General features: G+C 51.5%; 5 protein-coding genes across 5 annotated transcripts; 2 read left to right on the top strand and 3 right to left on the bottom strand.

Moving 5' to 3' along the window:
* Window positions 1-96: 96 nt before the first annotated feature.
* BDW74DRAFT_167602 (putative sphingosine kinase (SphK)) lies at window positions 97-1,730 on the bottom strand (the record flags this gene model as incomplete). Its single annotated transcript, XM_073726714.1, has 3 exons — window positions 97-1,409; window positions 1,486-1,542; window positions 1,601-1,730. The coding sequence occupies 3 exons, from the start codon at window positions 1,728-1,730 to the stop codon at window positions 97-99; spliced, it is 1,500 nt and encodes a 499-aa protein (XP_073584699.1).
* Window positions 1,731-2,069: 339 nt separating this feature from the next.
* BDW74DRAFT_152368 (coatomer subunit beta) lies at window positions 2,070-5,592 on the bottom strand. Its single transcript, XM_073724360.1, has 5 exons — window positions 5,031-5,592; window positions 4,546-4,966; window positions 4,109-4,498; window positions 2,471-4,061; window positions 2,070-2,414 (listed from the first exon to the last, which is right to left on the bottom strand). The coding sequence occupies exons 1-5, from the start codon at window positions 5,333-5,335 to the stop codon at window positions 2,272-2,274; spliced, it is 2,850 nt and encodes a 949-aa protein (XP_073584698.1). The 5' UTR covers window positions 5,336-5,592; the 3' UTR covers window positions 2,070-2,271.
* A 37-nt stretch (window positions 5,593-5,629) lies between these two features.
* On the top strand, window positions 5,630-6,740 carry BDW74DRAFT_152367 (mago nashi family protein). The gene is made up of 7 exons (XM_073724359.1): window positions 5,630-5,800; window positions 5,856-5,893; window positions 5,945-6,040; window positions 6,100-6,163; window positions 6,217-6,304; window positions 6,354-6,479; window positions 6,547-6,740. The coding sequence occupies exons 1-7, from the start codon at window positions 5,763-5,765 to the stop codon at window positions 6,559-6,561; spliced, it is 465 nt and encodes a 154-aa protein (XP_073584697.1). The 5' UTR covers window positions 5,630-5,762; the 3' UTR covers window positions 6,562-6,740.
* Window positions 6,741-6,811: 71 nt separating this feature from the next.
* Window positions 6,812-8,448, top strand: BDW74DRAFT_14822 (GID4/VID24 family protein). The gene is made up of 4 exons (XM_073723661.1): window positions 6,812-7,490; window positions 7,546-7,696; window positions 7,756-8,113; window positions 8,165-8,448. The coding sequence occupies exons 1-4, from the start codon at window positions 7,077-7,079 to the stop codon at window positions 8,229-8,231; spliced, it is 990 nt and encodes a 329-aa protein (XP_073584696.1). The 5' UTR covers window positions 6,812-7,076; the 3' UTR covers window positions 8,232-8,448.
* Window positions 8,449-9,840: 1,392 nt separating this feature from the next.
* sskB (putative MAP kinase kinase kinase SskB) lies at window positions 9,841-13,681 on the bottom strand (the record flags this gene model as incomplete). The annotated part of the gene is made up of 2 exons (XM_073726713.1): window positions 9,841-12,148; window positions 12,201-13,681. The coding sequence occupies 2 exons, from the start codon at window positions 13,679-13,681 to the stop codon at window positions 9,841-9,843; spliced, it is 3,789 nt and encodes a 1,262-aa protein (XP_073584695.1).
* Between the last annotated feature and the right edge of the window lie 479 nt (window positions 13,682-14,160).

Here is a 14,160-nt window from a genome sequence, read left to right as displayed (position 1 = left end):
GACAACGCGTAGGTGTCTATACAAAGGGGGAAATGGAATTAGGTAGGTAGGTGGCGTAAATCAGCGCGCGTACTTCGACTCAACCGGCCTTGAGGTTCAAGGCATAGGCCCAGCCGCTTCATAGAGATGTCCGGACTTGGAGAGCACAGTGCCTAGACCCTTGTGAATTTCGACCTGGAAAGCTTCAAAGGGCACTTTCTCGCCATCGACGCTGATGTATCCTTCTTTTTCGCGCGGCGTGAGTCGGAAAGCGAGGGCCTTGCGGATGTCGACCTCGGCCATATCGAAGAATGTGCCTTGAGGAACTTCACTCATCATCTTGAGAATCCGAGTACGAGGAGTAGTTCCGTCGATGGTAACAATGTCCATGAGCCCGTCGTTTGGTACTGAGGCCGGGAAAAAGTTGGTGTCCTTGGACACAATCGCCATGTTTCCAGCGAAGAAATTCCCAATTGTCTCTCCTGGTACGACCGTCCAATCCTTCGGTAGTTCGTCAAGAACTGTGCCATACTCGAGCCTGGGAAGGCCTTCGGTGATATCGGAGTCCTCACGCGAGCGCTTTGGTGGGGTATTGTTCGCGTATGCGTTATAGTGATTCTTGACAGCGGTTTTGTCGTCCATCACCACCTTTATGGCAAGCTCACAGGGGTATACTGTTCGATACATGAGACGCATCAGGAAGCCGTACGTGAAGCGATGGGCTCCCATCCACCGGATGTGTTCTGTGCCCAAATCCGAGTCCGCGATGATGCCGAAGGATTGTGATAAGAATGACAGAGTGCGAGTGGTCCCCTGGGTGATGGACATCAAGTCCATCGGCATGCGCACACCCTTGACGATGGTCAGTGCTGCAATGGAAACGCTCCCCGTTCCGCAAAGGTTCCAGGCCATCGCATTCCCCGAGCCGCACGGTATCATGGCAACGGCTAGCTTTGCGAGTGCTTCCCCGGCATTCGGCTTCTTCGCAAGACCGTTGAAGACTTCATACGGTAGACCGTCGCCTGAGCAGCACACGATGGCATCATACGCATTGATATCGACCTGTTCCGCGATTTCCGTGGCATGGCCCCCATGAGTCGTTTCCTGCACGTCAAGCTCGCAGTGCGCAGCAGCAAAGACGGGCTCCGCATATGTCCGATACATTTTAGCCGCCGATCCCTTGCCTCCAAATGGGTTGATCAGGATCTTGAGCCGCTTGTATCGCTGCGCACTGCCGTACGCGAGGTCTAGGAGTCTGGACGTCCATTTTTCGACTCTTGGTTTCTCTTCAGCGGCGATGGGATATTGAAGGGCGGTAACGGAGACGTCGTCGTTGCCCGAGGGCTCCGCGTAGGTGATAGTCAAGCCAGCCGACGATACGCTGGTGTCAAGGATGTTATAGAGGGATATCGAATGGGTGACCTTGTTCGCTGATGGACGGTCAGCTCGACGTATTCTCAAACGGCGCTTCATAAGAAGAAAAAAAAAAAAAAGAATAGCACGTACTAGGCTTGGGAACCATTCCACAGCATGTACGGTCCGAGTTGCGCATAGCGCGCTCGTCTAAAACGCGCATCGGTCAGTCCAACGGACAGCCGCAACGGCCGAACAAATGACATACCGACTATTAGGAGCGAATCGCCCCCTAATGTGAGGGACACCGATTGTCCCACCATCAAGGTCGAATCATGGCCGAGTAAGCGGAGGTGGGAATCCGATTGATTCGTGCACGGAGAGCTATTGAAAGCCATTGTTCTCAAAGAGAGACGAGGGCATAGGAAAACAAGAATAGAGCCAAGAACAAAACAAAGCAGCGCAAGAATCGGAAAGTAGAAATACAGCTAGAGTTGACGAGAGGAAAGAAAAGTAAAGCAGGAGTTGTCCGAGGAGCTGAGACGAGGTGAGCACTAAAGTCCACCAAGGACAAAGTTCCCGGTTACAGCGGCGGATTTATCCTCCAGCAACTAAGAAAGCCCTATTCATCTATTCTAGAGGGAATGATACCCATGGATCTAGTCTATTTGTCTTTTTTTGATATTTTGAGATCCGCCAGTATACATGATCCGTCGCATCCGCCGCCATTACTACAATTCTGCTTGTGGAAGTTGTAAATATATTATTTCATCGAAGGAATATTTTCTCATCCGCCAACACACAGCAAAGAGCAAATCTTCAAAACAATCATCCGTCAAAGGGCTTGCAGAGAAAAACAGACAAGCATAATATAATCATGAAATAAGTGTGATCACTATTCAGATATAAAGGAGAAACAAAAACTCAGTAATCTATTAATCATGCCGTCGAGGCTTTGAGCCCTTTCAGTGAGCCCAGACTGAGAGCCAGCCCCTGGGAACGACTTCGTATCCGGACAAAACCAGTGACCGGCCCATCGTCTCCTTCCTTCTCAATACTCAAGTTCGCCAGAGCATCCTCACCTAAAAGCGGCAATCATTAGCAAGAGATAACACACAGGATGATAATGTAACCTTACCAAATACGCTTCGGGCGTAGAGGTTAGCACTAAGGAACCGGCAGTCGCCAGTGAGCGACGCCTCGGGCGTAAGGCACGCCATGTTAGTGCTCTCCATGAGTTGCTTGAGGAACTCGCGGAGAGTCTTGGCCTTGGAGTTAATGTTGACCTTGTTCTCCCATTCGAACTCAGTCCACATTGTTCGGAACTGGGTTTCGGTGCAGTGGGCGGGCTGAATGTAATCCATGATATCAGCATGGATGTCGTTGAGAATGACGACGTGAGTTTCTGTCGAGCTAGCACCGTCGTACACAATGTTACCGAAGATGACACCTGTATCTGTTGATGACACCTTGACTGTAGCTTGCACGTTCAAGAAGTCACGAGGGCCGAGGTTGTGAGTAGTCGGCCGTTCTACGACCTTCAAGTCTCCCAATGTGGCGAATTCGACGGACAGGTTCTGAAGAGTCTCCACGGTCTGGTTGACTAAGAGAACATCTAGGACAATATCGAACTGATGAACTGTGACATAAGCCTCTGCGTACACGGAATCCGAGAAACCGGTAAGCTGCACAACGCGGCTCAGCTTCGACGACACGGTTTCCACCGTAGAGTCGCCTCCTGTGGCCTTGGCTAGGTCGAGCTCAATCTCCTCTGCGCCCTCGAGAGCAGACTTCTTAGTGAACTGACGGATGGGAATGGCATCGTCAATCTGAACTGCAGTCTTAGCCTTCTCCACAGCTTCTTTCGCGGCCCGCTTCTTGTCTTCGACCTGGACCATGGCGCGGAATGCCTTGCGCGTGTCTTCGAGGAACGTCGTTTCCAACTCCTTCCGCTCGGAGAACTCAGCAAGAGAACGGACACAGGTCATAATACGATCAACCGAGTCCTCGTCAATTGGGGCGGCGACAAAGTGCGACTGACCCACGCGGATGATGGAGATCATAATCAGCATAGCTTCAGCGCGCAGGGCATTGGTCCGAGCAGAGTCTTCAGAGACCTCGGAATGTCGCATTACCAACTTGGTCAATGTCGAAGAAAGAACAGTAGCCAGGTAGTAGTCGCCGTCCAGGATGAGCTGACGCAGAGGAGGCTTCTGCGCTGCCTTGACTGCCTGCAGACGAGCAGCAGCCGCAGACTGGCTGGTTAGGGCGCTCTCGGTTGCATAGGTACCGTCTGCCAACACCTTCGGTGCCGACTTGTGGCCATTAATCTGTTCCTTGGGCAAAGTGTCTTCGGGTACTTCCTCGAGAAGACGCTGCTCCGAAGCGAGGATGGGGATTTCTCCGAGACTTGCCCTAATCTTCTTCCACGCTTCGCGGATATCTCTCTCTTCAAGCGAATATTCACCAACGACCCACAAAACACCACGGTATACCTTTCCTGCCCGGACCTCGCTGAGAGTAGAGACTAACCGGTCTACAATGGATGCGCGAAGCTTGGGAAACTTCTCGACCACTTCCTTGACAAATGAGATCACGTCAACAGCGGAGTTGTTGTTGAAGTCGGCGATAAAGTCCATCAGGAGGTCGACAACGCTAGCAGCAATCTCTGAGAACTTGATAGCGCAGTTGTGGATCGATTGAATGAGCAGTTGCCGGTACTCGCTATTCTGCATGGAGTTAGTATGAGCATCAGGCAAGCAGTCCGTAAGCCTACCTTTTCATATTGCTCGTCCACAGTCTTGGAGAGCTCTTTCTTCAAGAGCATCACAATCTCTTCTACATTCTTACTCGAGACCATCTCCAAGGCAATGCCGAGAGCTTTCCTTCGCACATCGATGTCTGGGCTAGAGAGAACCCGCAGGATTTCCATCGTGAGATCGTCAAGAACACCCTCATTGCGAATTCGCAATTGGTCCACTCGGTCTAGGACGATAAGCTTAACGTTGTTGTCGGCCTCTTTGATGCTCAGCTCGATCAGTTTTCCAGCTGCGGCTTTGACGGCGACCGGGTTGCTTGTAAGCGCTGTAAGGGATGTGGCAGCTTCGTATACCACAGTACTTGTGGACGCGTCGAGGAGATCGAAGATCAAACGCAGATACCTCGCCTATGTCCGTCAGCAAAGCATATTCGTCAGTCCTCCAAGCAACTAACCTTGTTTTGGGAGTTCTGCACCGCATCCTTTCTGATAAACTCAAGCTCCGCGAGTTGGAGCAACTCGTCCGTATTTGGAATGCTGTCGAAGGTAGAGGCAAGGTATTCAAGAGCTGCCTGGTGGTTGATAGACATGAGAGCCGCGAATGCATTGCGCTTGCAAGTACCGTCGGATTCTGTTTCGAGGAATGCTTGGATGAGCTCTGGCGCATCCGGGATGAGAGATTCCGAGTGTTGGAAAATAGACGAGATGGCCCATACGGCGCTCTTTCGTACATATGCGTGTCGGTGGTCTAAGCATGAGCGTGCAGAAGAAAGGAGAGGTTCAATGAGTTCGGGCTCTCGGAGCTTGCAAAGGAATCGCAGGGTGTTGCCTCGGATGTATTCGTTCGGGTGCTGGAGATCGTTACGAATGCCATTGCTGCAGAGAAACCAATCAATTAGACAAGCAAATCATACTAGATAGATGCCAGGTCAGTCCTTACCACACGAGAATCATCTCCTGCTTCAGTTTGCCGCTTGAGTCGTGCTTCGGACAGATCTCGTAGTAGAAGTATAACAGTTTCTTGAGTGGCTTGCTCTTGGATGGCATGACGAAGCGAATAATGTGCATCAACAACCCTGGCATGGGATCTCCATTGAGCATGATCGTAATGATCCTCCTCATTGTCTCCATCTTGGTCTCATCGTTGCCCTTTTCCAACTGCAACTTCAGCTCCTGCTGGGAGGGCTGATCAGCAGTGTTGTCCAGGTGGACTAAACTGTATGAGTTTTCCAGAAACGACGCCATGGTGTACGAGAGATTAACGAGCGGCCGTATCGAAGGAGGACGAGGACGAGGAGGACTGAGAGCCGCCAGTCAGTACGGGGAATCAAGTGTTGTTTGGGGCCCTTTAGGGAGAGGGAGCCCCGAATCGGAAAACAATAGATGAACACGTACCGAAAAGCACTCCTCAGGAACACTCAGCAGGCGGAAGATTATAGTTTCAAGCAATCAACTCCCCTCGCCTACCTAGCATTCATCAGCGCAAATGTTGCAATCTGGAGGCTTGACTTAATGATGTTCATTCAAACTGGCCATTTGCGCGGGCCCGCAAGCTGTCCGGAGTGTGTGGATGACTAAGCCCGTCTGACCCACCACCAGAGCGGGACTCGATTTCTCGCCGCAAGCCTCCCTTCCACAGCGACATCTTGTGACGACTGACGACGAACTGAAAATGTCTGGTCAAAATGAGCAGTTCTATCTCCGCTACTAGTAAGGCCGATCTGTGCTTGAGCCCAGGTTTCCTCCGCTGCTGACGCTGCCGCAGCTCAGGTCACTCTGGGCGGTTCGGTCATGAGTTTCTAGGTGAGTCTAGCCCGGCTCTCCCCAGTTCAACACGTTTGCTGACTACGGCAGAGTTCGATTTCCGCACCCTTGGCGATGGACGCAGCGCGGCCGTTCGATACGCGAACAACTCTAATTACCGCAACGACTCCCTCATCCGCAAAGAGAGTGAGTTGCGAATCGGCGCTTCAGTGGCGGTTGCGGTTGCTAATCGGCGGGTAATACAGTGTGTGTGAGCTCAGCGATGATCCAGGAAGTCAAGCGCATAATCAAGAACAGCGAAATCCTGAAGTACGCATACCCGTCATATACGCGAGGGCGCAATCCGTCTAATACATGGTTAGGGAGGACGATTCGAAGTGGCCGCAGAAGAACAAGGACGGACGACAAGAACTGGAAATCCGCCTAGGGAATGAACATATCTCGTTCGAGGTGCGTGTTTGGCTTGCCGCTCTATGAACTCGCTTCTGATACAGTGCAGACCGCGAAAATCGGCTCTCTTGTGGATGTGACGGAATCAGCAGACCCGGAAGGTCTTCGAGTGTTTTACTACCTTGTACAGGATCTGAAGGCGCTCATCTTCTCTCTGATATCTCTCCACTTCAAGGTAAGCATCGGCGTTGAAAAGCATTGTCAAAGGTGCCCTCGAAAGGCATTGGCTAACAACTATATAGATCAAGCCGATATAAAGAGGCAACCCCCTTCACCGCTTCCTGGTTATACACACAGAATCGTGGGACAAGGCAGTAAAATACCCGCTTGGTAGCCAATGAAAATGAACCATCATGATAGACTTCATATAATGATAATGTAGTACAAAGAATGGGAGATGCCTGTGTGCCTGGATGCCTGATTGCCTGAATTGCCGCCCCCGCAGCTCGCATGACCCAGCGGCCACCGCGGCAATGACCCGCCTATCCCTTTTGGGCGGAGGGAGGCCTGCGCTCACTGCTCTGTCACTCCATGATCAGTCCCTCAATCCCGTCTTCTACTACTGCTCTTATTCTGCGCCTAAACTCCTCGTCTTCGCTTTCTTGCAGATCCGAAACCCCTCACTCTCCTTCTTGTCATCCTGGAACAACCTCCTTCACTCTGTCTTTGTGCTCATTGTATGCATTGTCTGGCTGTTCACTCGCCTGCCCTCGTTCGCCACCTACCTTGCAGTCAGTTCGATCCGATGTCATCCCCTCGTTAACTCGTCTCAATGCCGACTCCGAGTGACAGCACGCCTAGCTTGAATGCCTCGTCGGTCATCCAGGATATCTCCACTCGCACGACCTGCCCTCCTGAACCGGAGCGCCTGCCGTCCTGGCGAGAGGAGCTGGAGTCCGACTCTGTGACCGAACGTGGCTCGACTCCCGACAATGCTCTTTCCTCCGGTGTCACTTCGCTCCAGCCCGCCCTGATGCGGACGGACGATGCGATCGCCGGTGCGGACTCGGAACCGCTGAAGGTGGAGATGGATACTAGTGCCTCTCCGAGCAATATGTCTAGGTCGGATGATGAGCCCGCCATGGGTGGGATGAGCCCGTCCAGACGCTCTCCCAACCCTGCCTCAGCGGTGACCTCGTCACCTTCAAACGCATCTTTATTGAGCTACGAATTTTCTAATATACGTGTACGTGCCTCTCAACTCAAGTGGAAGCCGATGTGCCTTTAGCTAACATCACCAGCTTCTCCCAAATTATACTTCATCCTTTCTGCGACCGGGTAGCAAGTTCACCGGTACACAACAGTCGGACCGGCAGGTTTACAATGTCGATGTGGAAATCAAGCACGTGGACATGGCCGAGTCATACCTTTGCGGGTATCTCCGCATTCAAGGTTCGTAGAAGCCTGTCTATATACCCAATGAACTCGCGCTTAACATTGCATCCTTGCAGGCTTAACCGAAGATCACCCTACATTGACAACGTTCTTTGAAGGGGAAATCATCGGAACGAAGCATACTTTCAAGACTAGAAACGAATCATGGGGTGCCTCAGAGAAGACCGACATGCATCACTGGGCCAGGTTCCCTGCCTGGCGCCCGTTAGCCAAACAAGCCAAAAGGCCTGATTTTACGTATTGGGATTATGCTGAGCGCGACCATATCTTCATGCGCTGGAAGGAACATTTCCTCGTTCCGGACCATCGCGTACGGACAATCTCTGGTGCTAGCTTTGAGGGCTTCTACTATATTTGCTTTAATCAAGTGGAGGGTACTGTTTCCGGTATCTACTTTCACTCGAAGAGCGAGAGGTAAGTTTTACGATGCTAGCATTGTCTGCAGACACTAATTAGCGTTTCTAGGTACCAGCAGCTGGACCTCAAACATGTTGAAAACCACGGGTGCGCACCTGCAATTGAATTTCGTTGATTCGCTTTCGGTCAAACCGGTCTTTATATAATCCAGGGAGACAATGATCGGTAATAACTGGGCTCTCCAGCCGCTCTCCGCGTTGCTGCCATTATATAAAGCCGTTCCGCACATCTCAGCCGTCACCGATCTTTCGTCACATAGGTTCGGCAGTTGGAACTACGTGCGTATCTCTACCACTTTATAAGACAGCTCTCCCGTAACGTCTCGACCATTTATGCTTCATGACGATCTCTCTTCAAATTGGCGTTTCATTGGCTGTCAAGGTCTACATGTGTTGATTTTCCATTCCACGGCCTCCGGTCCTTTCTCTCATCATTACTCTCTTCACTATTCACTTGACTCAATAGGGTGTTCTATTTTTAATCAGCTCGTCTGATCTGGTGTTTGTCACTTCATTCGGTCGAATCTCCGCAAGGTCTGTTATGCACGCATGTTCTGTCTCCGCTCTATTGTTATGCTTTCCCTTCGAGCTATGAATCAGCCTTGGTGTTCGACGATTACGATCTACCAACTTTTCCGGTTGCAGGCTATCCGGATTCAACAAGTCTTGTTACTCACGTTACGTCTTACGCTTCTATGTTGTGCGTGCTCCGTCATAAAATTATCGTTTTTATTGCTTGCTGCGTATCCGTTTCGTTTCGGATATAGCATTGCACATATCCTCCATACATACATCACTTCCCTGATTTCCATCCGTACATACAAAGTAATCTTAGTCTGGTCCTGATCTTCCCGACGTTTTCGCCACATGACCCCGATTCCCGGACCTGGAGACCTGGATTTCTTTGTGTCAAAATGACAACTAACGTCAACACTTAAACTGCGATATCGGCCTGGGCCCTAGCCTGGACGTCAACCGACCTCAGTATATACCTCTGGATTTATGGATGGCATCAGGTGAGCATAAAGTCCGAATTATTAGAATTTATCTAGAAAGACTGGCGCCTTTTTCTTCGACTAGACTGGATTTTCGCGACTCGTCTTTTGACTTTCTGATCTGGATCTCTCAAAAACTGCTACGCTGCATTCCGCGATATTCTGCTGTACTAGAGATAGAATAGATTGCTTCATAGAGTATCAGTGTTGAATACCGGGGGGCTGGTGCAGACCAAGTAGAAAGAGAAGCAACTCGCATGAAATACTGAAAGAGAAAGATAGATGGTCCAGATACAGATACACAGCTAGTAAAACATATTAGATTAAGGGAGAAGCATAGTAAGTATAATGGAGAGTAGATATATTGGAAATAAAAAAAAATGGGCGGTAATCTTTGCTAAGGACAGAATGGGATCCAAAGACCAAGGAGACAAAAAAAGGAAATATAAGAGAATGTAAGACAGTGCTTGTGCGAATAAAATACATATAGCGAAACGGGAATAGCTGACACGGATGGCGGAATTGGAAGCTGAAGCTGAAGCTGGAGAGACGGGGTATCAAATGCGAGGAACAGGGTCATGGTCGTAGGAAGGATGGAGAAGATGAGACGTGAGGCGTGACGAGATGGCTAACACGGGTATCTGGCGGATAATGGATGGCGTACGAAGGAGCAGGCTCAGGCTGAGGCATTGTGACAAAATCGAGAAAGGGCGTGTAGCAGGGCAACAGTCTATGCGAACGTCGAACCCTGCCGACTACCCGAATTCGAGCTGCTGAAGCTGCCGCTATGCTCGCTGCTTGGGGTAGGCGCATCAATGACAACCTGCTGGCGGATTGAGACAATCCACTCATGCTGCAGGAGCTCCGCCGCGGTGGGCCGCCTCATAGGGTCGCACTCAAAGCACCGGCGAAGAAAGTCGATACCCAGATCACTGAGTTGGTCGCGGGACGGTAGAGCTGGCTGGTTTCCTTGCGCAATATTGTACATGATAGCCCACTCATTGTCCAGGCTAGACCAGGGGCGACGGCCCGTAGCCATTTCCAGAATAACACAGCCGAGAGACCAGATGTCGACGGCGCCCTGGCGGTGGACTAGCTTGCTGGTGTCGCCGCGGATGACTTCGGGGGACATGTACATAGGCGTTCCGGTCATGGTCTTCTGGTTCTTGCCGCGGTTGTTGGCCGCAAGCTGCGCTTCTTTGGCGTTCATGCCGCCGTCTTTGTAGCCGCCATTGCCGAGAGCGTCCATGGGTAAGAGCGTCTTGCCGTGGCGGGCGATGATCTTTGCCGCTCCGAAATCGACGTACTTGATGATTCCGTTGTGGTCGAGAAGGATGTTCTCGGGCTTGATGTCTCGGTGCACGATTCCAGATGAGTGGAGGTATGCTAAACCTTCCAGGAGTTGAAGGGCATACACCATAATGACTGTCTCGTCTTCAACGCGGCCGTGTTCAAGTAGACTGGCGAGGGATCCACCGGAGCAGTATTCCATGAAGATGTAGACTTTGTCGCGATGGACTTCAATACCATGGTATGAAACAATGTTGGGATGATCCAGAACTTCCAAAACACCCATCTCGTCACGGATCTGCTGCGAGATCTTAGGTATAAGCTGAGGATCCTGCAGACGAATCTCCTTGACCGCCATGAGGTAGTTGCTGTCCAAGTTAATGGCAGCATAGACGGAACCGAAAGTACCACCTCCAATGTATTGACCCTGCTGCCAACGCAGGGTGACGTTTGTGGCGGACGAAGACAGCACCGCAAGCGACTTATCAGCCTCGTTAGTTCCCTCAAGAACCCTTCCTAGAGCTTGACGTTTAGCGTCTGTTTCCACTCTACTCTCCTCAATATTGTTCAAGCTCATGATACGCTGTTCACGAACGAGTCTTATGGCTTCCTCGTCAGCCAAGATTCGACCGGCGCCGGTTCTCCATGAGCGTGCGCTCTCATCCGTACGCTGCTTCTCAGCCTGGGCTGCGCGCGATGACCGAGCGCCCATAATATCGAAGTGAGATATGAGAAGCGACATACACCCTGCAACCTTCTGCCGCAGTCGAGCAAAATGTGCGTCATCCATTGACAGAAGGTGTCTGCTGGACGTTATGGCCATCGCGAACTCAAGTGCATTCACGGCCCACTTGAATGTCTTCCGATCAGCAGCATCACAGTCATCACAGATGAACGAAACCCAATCAAGAGCTAACTCGGCCAACCTTGCACTGTTCATGGCACGTCGGTTAGGATCAACATTGGATGAACGCTTACCAAACTCGGTAGCGAAGGCATAACACGCTTGAATGAGTTCAGTGTTTTCCACGCCTTTCTCCTTCAATTGCCTTCGAAGGATCGCGACACTGTCCATGATAGTCATGGAGAGCTTGAACGAGATCTTCTTGATCCTATTGAGTTCCGCGTTAACACGACTAAGGTTCGCACGCTGTTCGATAGCCATGTCGAGTTGAATGCCAGTCAATTGATTAAATTCAGCTCTGGCGTTGATGAGGCGCTGCTGTGACCCCTCAATGATAAGACGAAGTTTTCCGAGCCGTAAGTCAGTTGGCTGCTCAACCAGCTCAACCTGCATCTCTTTGCCTGCCCAGGACAACGGTTTCTCGGGACGAACAGCCAACACATATGGCACGTGGGTAAGGTCTTTCCCTACTTCCTCCTCACGGAACGAGGTTCCCAGAATGGCCGCGATTTCCTCTGGGCGATCCCATAGCGCGTGATGCGCGAAGTAGTAGACACCCTTTTGGCTCGAGGATGTGCTGCACTTGATCAAAAAGTGATCAGACACGAATAGGGCTTCGAAAAAGTCCCATGAAATATCCGCCGGAAGGTTATACTCAGATGCATTCTCGAACAACTGGCGCAAAAACCGAGAGAATCGGTAAAGCTTCCGTTGCCGAATTCTAGTTGAATCCAAAACGCCCTTAAATCGCTTGTCAAGCTCGGCAGGATCCTCATCTTCCTGGACATGAAGTTCACGTTCAAAGTGAATCAGCAATCGGTGGATAGCCCGGGCAGTCAAGACGCTATATAAAGGTCAGTCAGATGTCAGCAATATGATGATCGAAGAAACCATACCTGAACTGTTCGGCGACTTCAATGTCTCCACTCTCAAGCTGACGGCCGATCTCGTTACAGAAATCCCATTCCTGCTCCAGGATTTCCGCCTCCTTGAACGTGTTTTTGTTTGCTTGCAGCTTCCAATTGAGCAAGCGGAAGTAATATCTCAAGGCGTCGAGTACCACAGTATCGAAGCCTTCGTCAATGCAGGGAGGGAGATCCCAGCCCGGCTCTGGTCGAGCGATATCGAGATACCGTTGCTTGATGTCAACGGCAGCTCTCATCAAGATCTGGAACTGCGTAATCATCTGGTCCACCAGAATAGGCGACTGCTGTGCCGGATCCTTCATGTTCCTGGCGTAGGAAAGTCGAACACGGATAATCTCCTGGATCAAGCGCGAAGGGAAATTGATGAGGATGAGGAGTTCCTCAATATACGGGGGTAGATGACGTTTGGCAAAGGAGGTGGCGTTCTCGATTAGAGTATTCTTCGCCTTCTGGATGACGGCACCAATGCCATTGAGCATGTTGTGCTCACCCTGAAGTGTCTTCAGACCTTCTTCCTTCATAATACGGTCAAGGAAGGATGTATCATCAGAGAGGTCGCTGTTAGTAGGTTTGAACCCAGCTTTGCTGAAGTCAAGCTCGGCATTACCGACCCACTTCTGTAGAATGGCGAGCTCGGTATTGATCAAGATGGTGGTGTTGTGCCAGGCGAACACAGCATCACGGCTAGAGCAGTACTCTTCCGAAGCCACGCGAGGATGCGCATTCTCAAGCTCTTTATGAGTGGAGTATAGTGCCTCGCACTTCGCGATCTGGTCGACAATGTCTTCCACCTGCTTGATCGGTGTTTTTCCAATCTCCGTTTCACCTTTGATCTCAAACTTGATAATGTCTTCAATGGTCGCGCCGAGGGAACTTCTTTGGTCTTCAATAAGCTTGCGTTGTAGAGCCACACTCCGCCCACACATCCTAGCCCGCACTCCAAGCCAAATTGCGTGGTTCTGAGCAGCCGATCTGTTCGGCTCCGCAGAGCCAAGCAGACGCTGCTTCTCCTGCTTGACGACATCACCTTTCAACACCGAAGCCAACATAGAATGCCACTCGAGCCGTTCCTGATTCTTGGGGTTCTTAAGCTCCTCCGCCGAAGGCTGGTTGTCATCAGCGATGAAAAGCTGAATATCAGGATCATAGGCGTCATCCTCAAACGGCATCTCTGACGAGGGCGACGGGTCCTCAAGATCAGACGTATCACCCGTTATCCCTATCCCATTGTCCTCAAACCGGCTATACCACCCCTGCGGATCCTCCCGGATACGCTGAACATACGCCTTCTCCTGCGCTCGATACTGGGCATCGGGATTCCTTCTCGGGGTGCGTTTATTTGACGACGATCGCTGGCGGTCATCCTGGAAGCTGATGTACGGCGGGGGCCGTCGCTGCGGGGCATATGTATTCGAGGGCGTGCGCGCAGGGTGCGAAGGGCGCTGCCCCATGCGTAGTTCGCGCTCAACAAGCGGCGTGCCGTCAATGACGGGCGAAGACATTTTCTCGAAGGCAGGTGTGCCGACGCTGGTGCCGCGCGGCCGCGTCGGGGTTGCAGCGGCCCAGGAACTAAGTGCGGGATGAGCCTGGGGGGAAGAGGAGTTGATGGGGTTCGAAGCCATTTGGGTATCGTAGGGGCCGGGTTCGCCGATGATGGGGCCTGGTCGGACGACGTACGGGGGGTTTATAAGGTCGTCAGAGGAGCCGGAACCGTCGGAGTCTATCTGTCCCACGTCGGGGCGCTCCATGAGCTGGTATTCGTGGACCGGCTGAGGGTCCATGGCTGTGGGCGTGGTCTCGATTCGATGGGGAATTTGGGAAGAAAGTCGGAGGTGAATGTGATGCCAAGCTGCCAGACGGGCTGTGGCGGTGCGTCTCCGCATTGCGTGTGGCGACCAACAAACTGAAAAATCGTCGGAAATTGGATGTT

The sequence above is a fragment of the Aspergillus multicolor genome (genome assembly GCF_047715735.1).
Source record: "Aspergillus multicolor strain CBS 133.54 unplaced genomic scaffold BDW74scaffold_10, whole genome shotgun sequence".
Lineage (NCBI taxonomy): Eukaryota > Fungi > Ascomycota > Eurotiomycetes > Eurotiales > Aspergillaceae > Aspergillus > Aspergillus multicolor.
Note: the sequence above shows the minus strand (reverse complement) of the source record. Positions and strands in the feature narration are given on the sequence as shown.

What these genes read in the sequence shown, in the direction of transcription:
- BDW74DRAFT_14822 (XM_073723661.1), top strand. Translation starts at nt 7,077, where the DNA reads ATGCCGACTCCGAGTGACAGCACGCCTAGCTTGAATGCCTCGTCGGTC. An exon ending in ACGAATTTTCTAATATACGT is followed by an intron (nt 7,491 to 7,545) that starts GTACGTGCCTCT and finishes TAACATCACCAG; the next exon opens with CTTCTCCCAAATTATACTTC. An exon ending in CGGGTATCTCCGCATTCAAG is followed by an intron (nt 7,697 to 7,755) that starts GTTCGTAGAAGC and finishes GCATCCTTGCAG; the next exon opens with GCTTAACCGAAGATCACCCT.
- BDW74DRAFT_152368 (XM_073724360.1), bottom strand. Translation starts at nt 5,335, where the DNA reads ATGGCGTCGTTTCTGGAAAACTCATACAGTTTAGTCCACCTGGACAAC. An exon ending in CAGGAGATGATTCTCGTGTG is followed by an intron (nt 4,967 to 5,030) that starts GTAAGGACTGAC and finishes GTTTCTCTGCAG; the next exon opens with CAATGGCATTCGTAACGATC. An exon ending in TGGACGAGCAATATGAAAAG is followed by an intron (nt 4,062 to 4,108) that starts GTAGGCTTACGG and finishes AACTCCATGCAG; the next exon opens with AATAGCGAGTACCGGCAACT.
- BDW74DRAFT_152367 (XM_073724359.1), top strand. Translation starts at nt 5,763, where the DNA reads ATGTCTGGTCAAAATGAGCAGTTCTATCTCCGCTACTA. An exon ending in CAGTTCTATCTCCGCTACTA is followed by an intron (nt 5,801 to 5,855) that starts GTAAGGCCGATC and finishes ACGCTGCCGCAG; the next exon opens with CTCAGGTCACTCTGGGCGGT. An exon ending in CTCCCTCATCCGCAAAGAGA is followed by an intron (nt 6,041 to 6,099) that starts GTGAGTTGCGAA and finishes CGGGTAATACAG; the next exon opens with TGTGTGTGAGCTCAGCGATG.